Here is a 10,904-nt window from a genome sequence, read left to right as displayed (position 1 = left end):
TGCATCACATCCTACTTCAGTAGAAGCCCAGGAGAAGAGAGAGAGAGAGAGAGAGAGAGAGAGAGAGAGAGAGAGAGAGCAAAGGCTGCAAAAGCAGCAAGGGCAGCTAGTGTACCAGATGCTTCAGTTGTCAATCTCAAGACCAAGCAAGATCAACTCAGTTATCTGCTTGAGGCAACCGTGAGAATAGAGAAAGGACTAGCCACCCTAACTCGAAATCAGGAGAGTCTTGACAGGATCTTTGAGACTAAACTTCATGATCTAGATGTGAAGGTCACCGAGATTCGGACCACTATTGAGAAGCTCCAGGAAGAGATTGAAGACAGGAATGACAGACCTACCACCGACACTTTTCAACGTGTGCCAAGGGCACAAAGGTCTTCAGCAGTGCCAGTTGCCAGAGACTCCAGAGCTACTACTTCAGCACCTGCATCAACTACCATTGTTGTTCCTCCAGTTGCAACTCCTCCAGCTCCTCAGACATCTTCAGAAGCGTTTGCAGATGCTGTCTCTCCACGCCATCTACGCACACCGGAGATCGTGCCTAGAGTGTCGCATAGCACTATGCATTTTCGAGCTTTTTGGTAACTTGCTGCCAAAGGGGAGAAAGTGTATAGATCATTAGGCTTCGAGAGAGAGAGAGAGAGAGAGAGAGCGTTTTGCCTTTTGTTTCCTCTCTTGCTACTTTGACCGTTTGCTCGTTTGACTACTATGCTACTATTTGTGCTTGCTCGTGAGATACTTTTATGATCATGTGTTTGATTATATTATGCTTTAATGTGTGCTTGAATGATGATATCTTGATACTTGTGTATGATCAATCATGTTTCCCTTGGTGATGAGTGCATGTTCTTTATATCTTATCATTTTGAGCGCTCCACCAAGATGTATGTGACATGGAAGAGTGACTCATGATCCTAATCGATTGTGCATTTGCATTCAAGATAAATTTAAAATAATGCACAAATTTAGGGGGAGCTCTTGCTTATCACATACTTCTCAAAGCGACGATGTATTTCATTCATATTATCATTTGTCGAAGCTTTGATCTATATGTTGTCACCAATTACCAAAAAGGGGGAGATTGAAAGTGCAACTAATCCCCGGGTGGTTTTGGTAATTCATAACAACATATAGCTCATTGAACTAATATCCATTCAAGTTAAATATTTCAGAAAGTTCAATGATTGGCATGGCATGGACTAGAGATGTGGACCCCTCAAAATGCTAAGGACAAAGATTGGCAAAAGCTCAAGACTCTTCATTTTCATTTTAGTGATCCAAGATCACATTGAGTCCATAGGAAAGCCAATACTATTAAAAGGGGATGAGGTGTTGCTTAATGGTCTACTTGCTCAAAATGCTTAGTGATATTGCTCCATAACCCTCAGCCACTTTCTCATTTCCAAATATGTCCAAAACCCAAAGTCAAACTTGGCCCTACCGATTCGATCTATCCGGCGCCACCGAGTTCTTTTGACATAGCCACTGCCAGAAACCCTAGACAATTCGGTCTCACCGATATGGATCTAGGTCTCACCGAGATGGCATTGCAAACTCTCTGTTTCCCTTCATAACGTTTCAGTCTTACCGAAATGAGCGATCTGCCCCACCGAGTTTGCAATGCAAACTCTCTGTTTCCCTTCATAACATTTTGGTCTTACCGAAATGAGCGATCGGTCCCACCGAGTTTGCCTGACCAATTCTCTGTTAACTCATTGCTGAAATCGGTCTCACCGAGTTCATGCAATCGGTCACACCGAGATGAGGTTTTGCCCTAGCCCTAGCACATCGGTCCCACCGAGTTGATCATGTCGGTCCCACCAAGATTCCTAACGTTCACATTTTGAACTGAATCGGTCTCACCGAGGTCTTCTATTCTGTCTGACCGAGTTGGGTCAATTGTGTGTAATGGTTGGATTTTGTGTGGAGGCTATATATACCCCTCCACCCCCTTCTCTATTCAAGAGAGAGCCATCATAACGTGCCTACACTTCCACTACTCATTTTCTGAGAGAGAATGACCTACTCATGTGCTGAGACCAAGACATACCAATCCAACCACAAGAATCATGATCTCTAGTCTTCCCCAAGTTGCTTTCCACTCAAATCATCTTTCCACCATAGCCAAATATGTGTGAGAGAGAGTTGAGTGTTGGGGAGACTATCATTTGAAGCACAAGAGCAAGGAGTTCATCATCAACACACCATCTATTACCTTTTGGGGAGTGGTGTCTCCTAGATTGGTTAGGTGTCACTTGGGAGCCTCCGACAAGATTGTGGAGTTGAACCAAGGAGTTTGCAAGGGCAAGGAGATCGCCTACTTCGTGAAGATCTACCTGAGTGAGGCAAGTCCTTCGTGGGTGATGGCCATGGTGGGATAGACAAGGTTGCTTCTTCGTGGACCCTTCGTGGGTGGAGCCCTCCGTGGACTCGCGCAGCCGTTACCCTTCGTGGGTTGAAGTCTCCGTCAACATGGACGTACGATAGCACCACCTATCAGAACCACGCCAAAAATCTCCGTGTCTACATTGCGTTTGCCTTCTCCAAACCCTTTCCGTTACCTTCATATGCAATGTTTTACTTTCCGCTGCTACACTCTTAGAATTGCATGTGTAGGTTGATTGCTTGACTTGTGCTAAGTTGCTAAAATCTGCCAAGACTTAAAATTGGTAAAATGCTAGATTTTTATTTGGTCAAGTAGTCTAATCACCCCCCTCTAGACCTACTTTTGATCCTACACCATGGCATAAGACAGGGCCTATTAGCAGATGTTTTCTTCTTGCAACTGAGTGGCCATGCAACTTTCCATTGGTAATGTTTAGAGCAATGAGGGAAAACAAATTAAGCGTTGAATTTCACTCTCTTTGACCCCACCTCACAACAATTGCTTAGTGGGAACCAAGAAGGTGAGCTACCCTTGTTCAGTGATGTTAGCTAGATCATAGGAGAGCACTGGCTCACACTGTTTTAACTGAAAACCAAAACTGCTCGCTATGTACCAAGCATTGTGTTTCTTCACACTTCGAAACTGATGTACAACCATAGGAGCAAGACCAGAATGGTGTATTTCAAGATAAAGAGTGCCTGCAGCGAGTTATGAAGGCCACTATTTATTGTAAGAAACTAGCTTGGCATGCTTACTTGGACAGGAATCAACAATATCCTGTTGCAAAGACCATAGTACGAGAGCTCGACAGAGATTATCCGTATGCAACATCCACTGTGATTGCCCACAATATCTCCAACATGAAATGATTCCATAGGAAAGGTGCTACTAGTCAAACCCATGTCAAGCACTTGGACAAACTGAAATGGATGCTACATGAACTTCTTCACAGGAAACGAAGGCCAAGGGATCAGTCGTACCTCATTGCCATCTGCAAGATCTCTCCCAAGTGATGGCCACGACATTGGACATAGCAGCAACCCCTCGTGCCTCTGGGGCAGCAAGGCGTCCAGGTTATGATTCATGAACGGCTGCATTGCCTTGACAACAGAGAGCATTCGAGGAGATGGGGTTTTCAAAACCTCGTCCTTCATGGCCAGGGGCGCCCGTGGGGTACGATTAACGTTGGGAGCAGGGTGAGCGGGACCGGGGATGAGTGCAAGTGTGACTGTTGGGAGCAGCGACACTGTCGTGATTGGAGATGTGAGCGACAATGCGGTGAGGACTCGGTTCGAGCAATTCATCGAACATGTCATGGATGCCACAATGATGCTCTCAGTGGATGTATCATGGACGGCAGCGAGGCCCTCCTGGCACTCGATGGCCATCGTTGAGGCCAGTGCACAGGACATGGCTGAGGAAGTCATTGACGGTGCAGTTGTAGGCGCGGAGAACGGCTGCTCGACCTCCTTGTCGTTCAGGTCGACCACGAGCTCGAGGTGGATGGTGGTGACGGCGTCATGGATCTCGTCGACGCTATCGATGGTGTTGACCGGGGTCGAGAATTCCGTTGAACACGTGACGAGCACCATTGCGATGCACACCGGGGGTGCATCGTGGATGACCTCGAGCACTTCCTGGGCCTTAGTGGTGGAGCCGGAGACATTGGGGACAGGCGCCGACAAGGCATGCATCGTGGTTGAGGCCGCCGGATCGACAAACGGGGTAACCACGGGAGGGTTACCGACGCTTGCAACACCCAACACTAAGCTCATCTCCTCCGCCTGAGCGCATAATCTCTTGAGATACCACAACAACTGCTCATTTGCATACATGGCATCCCACTTTGGTGGTTTGACAGCAGGCATGGCGTCGTCACCGATGGAATTGGAGGAACTGGGAGAAAAATTGGGGGAAATTTGAGGGGGAAGGGTGGTGCTTGGCTCTGTATACCAGATGTTAGGTACCGGATATATCTATCACATGATCTATAGCACTCACGCATGGATTCTTGTCTCAGTAGCGATTACAAGAGGAATGGATACACGAATGTAGAGGAAGGAGGATGGAGGTAGAAGAAGAACAGAGAGCTGCCGCCGCCAAGTTCGTGATCCACTGGATACCTCGCCCAAAGCCTCGGTCCTGGTACTTGTAGCCGTCGGGGTTGTAGCTCTTGCAGTAGCAAGGCAGTTGGGCCTAGCCCATACCTATCGGCCCAGGATCGGAAGGATGCTAACAGATCTGGACCGTCGGTAAGTTTTATCAGACGACGACTCTAAATCAGGGACGGAGCCAGGGCGGGTAGGCCGGGACAATGGCTCCCTCCTACAGTTTTTCTTCTTTTTCTAAAAGCACCCCTACATTGTTTACTTAAAATGCTCTAAATCTATGTGCTCGCCTCCCTTGATGTTTTACGTCTTCCATTGGCCCCCCTTATATAAGTTTTCGGGCTGGGTCGTTGCTCTAAATTGCTGTGAGAAGGCGTAGTTAGTTGAGTTTTACTTTTTTAATTGATTTGATAACATTTAAATAAGTTTAACTTAAAAAAAGAAATACAACTAATCTGGAACCGAGAGAGTAAGAATTGCAAGTGAGACCCAAAGGCCGAAACAAACAAACAAAATCTTTGGTCAAATGCAGGACCAATACGTGAATACACTACTGTACGAAGGAGCTATCTCAAACATTGACCGCTCCACTCCTGTTTGTTGAAGTTGGAGGTCGAGGCTGCCGTCTCCCATCATCCACGCCGAGAGTCCAAGCTCCAAAACCAAACCAGAACCGGTTGATCCGTCAGTAGCCGCGGCCGCCGGCGATGGAGAAGGGCAAGGGCCTCGCCCGCCGCTGGGCAGTGGAGCTCCACGACGCATCTTCCTCCTCATCCTCGCCTGCCTTCCCCGATCCTCCCGGCTTCACCAGATCTGCCCCGGAAGCGGTACCCCGCCCCCCCCCCCCCCCCCCCCCCCCCCCCCCCCCCCCGCCCTCTTTTCTGGAACTGTTCCTTCGCTCGCTCGGACCGTAGAATTTACGTGCTGTTTTTCTTGGCTCTCAGGAGGACGCCGCCAGCGCACGGCAGCGCAAGGAGACCGAAGCCGCCTGGAAGGGGCAGGTTCGCTCGATTCCCCGATGCTCGTCGTAGTAGTCTCCTAGCGAGATAGATCCAAGGATTAGATACTCCTGGAACTGTACCAATTCAGTGTGAATTGGCCAACTTGTCTAGGTCTAGCATAGAAGCAATTGAGGAGGAACCGGATCTCAGCGCTTCCTTCTGGGCTGATTCCCCCGAGTTCACTTGCTTGATATCTCTAGGTTTTGGGCAGTCTTAATTGAAGTTTATGCGGTATTGCTCTGAGCAGAAGGCCTGGGAGGTGGCGCAGGCGCCCTTCAAGAACCTGATGATGATGGGTTTTATGATGTGGATGGCCGGGAGCACAGTCCACCTGTTCAGCATTGGCATCGTCTTCTCTGCTCTCTGGCAGCCCTTCAACGCACTCCGATCTGTCGGGAAAGGTACTGTCTTGAGTCAACTGAATTTTTAGTATGGGTTGCTAGTTCAGTTGAAGAGATTGCTAACTCTGCTACTTTAAGACCCTTTGTTCAGTCATTTCTGATTTATGTTCTTTGCCTTAGTATCGGTGTGTAGGTTAATGTTAGGAAGGCTATAGGGTAATGCTTGTGATTAGTGAACAGTTATACCTGCTCTGGCTGGATACATATTTGATTTTCATGTTCTGATATACTCCCTGTGTAAACTAATATAAGATCATTTAGATCACTAAAGTAGTGATCTAAACGATCTTATATTTGTTTACAGAGGGAGTATATTCGATTGGCCGTGATGCCTGATTGAGCAAAAGAATTTCTAATGGTTGATCACTGGGTGTTTACTCATCTGAAAATATTCTTTGTGTGCAAGTAAATTTTAGTTTAGGCAGGCTTGGATTATGAAAGAAGAATAGGTATTTTGCTAGGTTAATAAGTTATATCCCTCATGCCACAGATTTTAGCTTATGTTGCAATTCTTATTTCTATATTTTGAATCCTATCCTATATACCTAAGAGAGTCATCTCCACTAACTTATTTATCTCAACATGCAAGCATGCCACCTCACCATACAATTATGAATGGGATACGGCCCATCTCAACATGCAATCATGCATGGGAAAAGACCCACCACGTCATTCAACCATGCACGGGAAAATGTTTTCTATTCAGTTATTCTACTTACATTCAATGAATATTGTTACAACTATACATAATCAAATATTTTAAGTCATATGTATTTTAAATTTTGGTTCTCATGTTATCAACCCAAATTTTCATCAACCAACTCCTGCAGCAACATGCGGTGTATCCTCTAGTTATTACAACGCACTGGGCATAGATCATGAATAGCAGAGATAGTGTGCTGCTCTTTGTTGAAGTTGCTTCTCACACCTCTATTCTCTATCATCTTGCACCCTTCCAGTATCACACACCCTATTCTGGGAGAGAACATACACATGTTACTCTTGTGGAAGAAAAGCACTTAAAACACAACAATAATGCTTTTGGCCGACTTAGCCTTTTCTTGTTATTGCTATTATTCCCTCTAAACAAATTGGTCACAAGGATGGATATATACAGGACACACACAACATCTTTGATTCACTGCTTTCATGAAGTCCCGCATGTTCCATCTAAGTGCATGCGTTGTCCGAGTAGACTCATGGATGCACACTGTGCCATTGCAAGCAAGCAACTAATCTACTCAACGAGCTACTGTTACACCTCTAAGGAAGCTAAATGTCCAGGGTGCTATGCCCACATGCATGCACATCTTGAGTCAAGTTAACTCGAACAGTCGACTGTCAATGCTGTTGATTTCTGTAGTAAAAGTGGGTGGTAACTGATGTTACTATGAACTCAGTAAAGCATTAACATATAGGCTAGACATGTATGCGCGTAGACACCGGGATTGGGGTTGATGTTGTCAACGATGGTCTGAGAAACTCGTTGGTCGGTCTAGGTTGGCCGTCAGGATGGAACCATGTCAGCGATCCAGGTCAATATGGACAAGAAGAGGGGATAGGGAGAGATAATATTAGCCTTGTTGCAAGTGATGTGTGAGCAGTTCTGGCTTACAGTAGTAACACCAATGACTAGATGTGGTGGTAGTTAGTGATGGTGAAATGTAACGGTTCAGCTAATCTTAAGCGCCCTCTCATCCATCTCCACCTGGATCAGAGACCTGGTGCTGTCCCAGCATCGAATCTGGCATGAACCTGATTGTGGATCCATACATTGACATTGGTCTTGGTAACTGTGGACCAGTCGCTCATACATCAAGTCGTTCTCTTCTGTGGATAACTTTAGCTGTTTGAATAATATTTGATATTGAAACACATTTTTTGACAGGGAGGATACATTTCATTATGTGTTGACCAAAATCATTTATTTGCATATGTTTGCTCCATGGTAAAATTGAACGCAAATTTCTAAGTTATCATTGAAACTAGATAACCATCCTGGTTTCTCTTGATATAATAAGTGGAAAGAACTTCTCAAAAAAAGTGGAAAGAACAGTTTTTGTTTTGTAACACTGCATGACTCACTCAGTCTGATTCCCTTGGGTACAAGAAATATATGCTTCTATTGTCTATTACCATATTCCAGAGATGTGCTAATGAGCCTTTTGGGCATCATGTACCAAAATATGAGTACCTCATTGTCCACGTGATTCAGGATTGTGTTAATGAGCTGTTTCTTTTCTTTTTTAATTATGTATCTTTGCAGTTTTTGAACCATTTAAGGACCCAAGGGTGGATACACTTGCACCTAAGTTGCTCTTCACTGCTCTCAACTTGGCCGCTATGGGTTTGGGTGTTTGGAAGGTTAGTAAAATAACAGGTTAAGCCAGAATCTGCATATATTTCTGTAAGCACTTCAGACACGTGATTAGTTTGTTCTACAGCTCAATACATTGGGTCTTCTTCCAACAAATGCATCAGACTGGGTATCTTCACTGTCTCCTGCTCGGGTATGTTGCTAATACCACCGAAATTATTTGTTGCCTCTCAGTGCCATATTCTCATTGTTTTTGACTTGTGACTAAGTATGCATATTAGGCAGTACTTTTTCATTGGCTGGCTGGTGCTCACTAGTGTTTTAAAACTATTCGCTGATAGTAAGCTTGTATTGGTCTCAGTTATGTATGTATGATACGTGGATATGGAATGATCAACACCTCCCCTCACGCCTGACTTGGGTGGAGATAAATGATTGGGAGAAATGCGGGGACTGAGACTTAAAGGGGGTTGTTGTATCTCTGCCCAAGTCAGGTGTGAGGGGAGGTGTTGGTCATTCCATATCCACGCCAGATGTGAAGGGGGGTGTTGTGTATATACGCAGATCGGTCTTTTGGATAGATGGTAAGATGACTATATCTTAACAGCTATGGGGCTTGTGAACTGGGTTAAAACATCTATCTCAACTAATCTCAGTAGAACATGCCTTGTCAAACAACAGTGAGATTCTGTTTACCACATTATTAGGCGGTCTAATGAGGCTGGTTGAACTGGATTACATGGTTTGGATTTTCCAGTCGGTTGATTTTGGTGGTTTGGAATTGGTTGAAGAGGATAACAGTTTGGCTTTGGGTATGGTGTACTGAAAAACAATCTGAATTGAGTTGGGTTGTGTTGAGAATTTTTGGGTAGAGAATAATTTCAAGTTCAACCCATGGGTGGAATCTGTTTGTTCCTGTGGCTTTGAGCAGCCCACACGTTTGCCTCCTTGCCTGTGGTCGAAAACAGTGTTACTCCCTCCGTTCCGAATTACTTGTCGCAGGTATGGATGTATCTAGATGTATTTTAGTTCTAGATACATCCATTTCTGCGACGAGTAATTTGGAACGGAGGGAGTAGCTGCCATGGCATCCGTCCTCCTCCACCCTGGACCTTCTCCATATATTGACATCAAGCTTACCTGAATCGTTTATGCTTGCAAAACAACATTAAAGATTTCTTTCAGAACTTTCTTATCTGTGAAATAATGATCATTCCCAGTAAACCATGCTATTGGGCACTGGTAGATCTTTGCGCTTCTGTTGATAACTATGTTGAATAAACTTTTTCTTAAACTACATGTGCCAGATAAGACACTACTACTGCCTTTGGCCCAGCAAAATTAATCACAAATGCATCAAAACATCTTGTGACCGGCTGCAGTAGTCTATGGCTCTTATCATTTCCTGTTTTACATGATAAAAATCGAAGTTGAAGAAGTGCTAGACGTTATTTGTGCATTTTGCCATCGCCTTGCACAGTTGCACTTTCCTGACCAAAGCGCACGCTTAAGCGCAATTATGCGCACATTAAGCGCAATTGTGAGCTAGGTGTTCTGCTATGCCTAGAGCCTAGGCGCGCCATTTTTAACAATGGTAAAAATCCATGCTGCAATGTGGTCCCCCCTGAGGTTTAATTATGGATTACCTGGATAATGATATCTGCATTGTAGTTGGCCCAACATGTCAACTAATTAGCTGAAATGAGGTTCTATTATAACCCATAATGCGTATTGAAAAATCTCGCGTTTACTGCTGTAACTTGTGCTAAATTTAATCAATTCCCACAAATTGTTAATACCTTTTTGCCTCTGGGTGCTACACGACGCCTAGTCAATAACATGTTGATTTCCAATATTGTAATAATATAGTTTGTATGGATTTGTGAATGTGTATCTGCATATGTAGGTTGCTTGAACTGATTGAATTATTTTTCTCAATGGCAGGAGGTTGAATATGCTGGTGGAGGGATCCCCTTGATGTAATGCCCCTTATGATCTTCAATTGGTAAAACTCTTTCGTTTTACTACTTGGAGGATGGTATCTGTACTAAAGCGAAATTTATCCTGCTGAAGGGAGAAATTTTATGCGGGTTTGTTGTATTTTTTGTTTCACATGTACCAAATTCGGATTGATATCTATAGACAAATCACAGGCTTAGCTAAAGATAGCTTGCTCGTTTTTTTATCTCTTCTGCTTACCATGTCTGATTAAATAGAGAAGTTGTCGCTAACTCTCCCATTCAATGTAGTGGACGAACTGCTTTTGTTTTGTTCGATAAATAGCTGTGAGATTTGTTGTTCGGTTTAGCTGGTTGAAATTGACATTTGAACTTATGGTTTATTCTGCACGCAAGAGTGGTGTTTTTGAGTGGCTACCCTCCACTGTACTCTATACACGAGATGGTCAGAAAAAAAAAGAGCAGTCAACGTTCCTAAATTCTGAGTTGTGCAGCTGCATGATTTGGCGTGGCGAGCGCACACCTTGCGCTGCTGCGGCTCATCCTCCCAAGACAAAAGCAATTATGTGCCAAATTATTTGCTTACCTGCGGCAATGTTGAAAGCTTATCGGTGACATGCCATCTGCAAGCTGAAATCAGTCTGCTATGATCGCTGAGTATGGTGCTCTTATACCTGTTTCACCTTTGCACGCCTCAATTATCTCCAGGCAGTCCGACTCCATAATAACC

The 10,904-nt window shown here is 44.6% G+C and overlaps 1 protein-coding gene across 1 annotated transcript; it reads left to right on the top strand.

Annotated features, from left to right (window-relative positions):
- Window positions 1-5,062: 5,062 nt before the first annotated feature.
- Window positions 5,063-10,523, top strand: LOC109781418 (uncharacterized). The gene is made up of 6 exons (XM_045227749.2): window positions 5,063-5,324; window positions 5,442-5,498; window positions 5,746-5,899; window positions 8,166-8,263; window positions 8,344-8,409; window positions 10,161-10,523. Exons 1-6 carry the CDS (start codon window positions 5,205-5,207, stop codon window positions 10,197-10,199), a joined length of 534 nt encoding a protein of 177 aa, XP_045083684.1. The 5' UTR covers window positions 5,063-5,204; the 3' UTR covers window positions 10,200-10,523.
- The last annotated feature ends 381 nt before the right edge of the window (window positions 10,524-10,904 follow it).

Source organism: Aegilops tauschii, chromosome 4, assembly GCF_002575655.3.
Source record: "Aegilops tauschii subsp. strangulata cultivar AL8/78 chromosome 4, Aet v6.0, whole genome shotgun sequence".
In the NCBI taxonomy this organism is placed as follows: domain Eukaryota; kingdom Viridiplantae; phylum Streptophyta; class Magnoliopsida; order Poales; family Poaceae; genus Aegilops; species Aegilops tauschii.
Note: the sequence above shows the minus strand (reverse complement) of the source record. Positions and strands in the feature narration are given on the sequence as shown.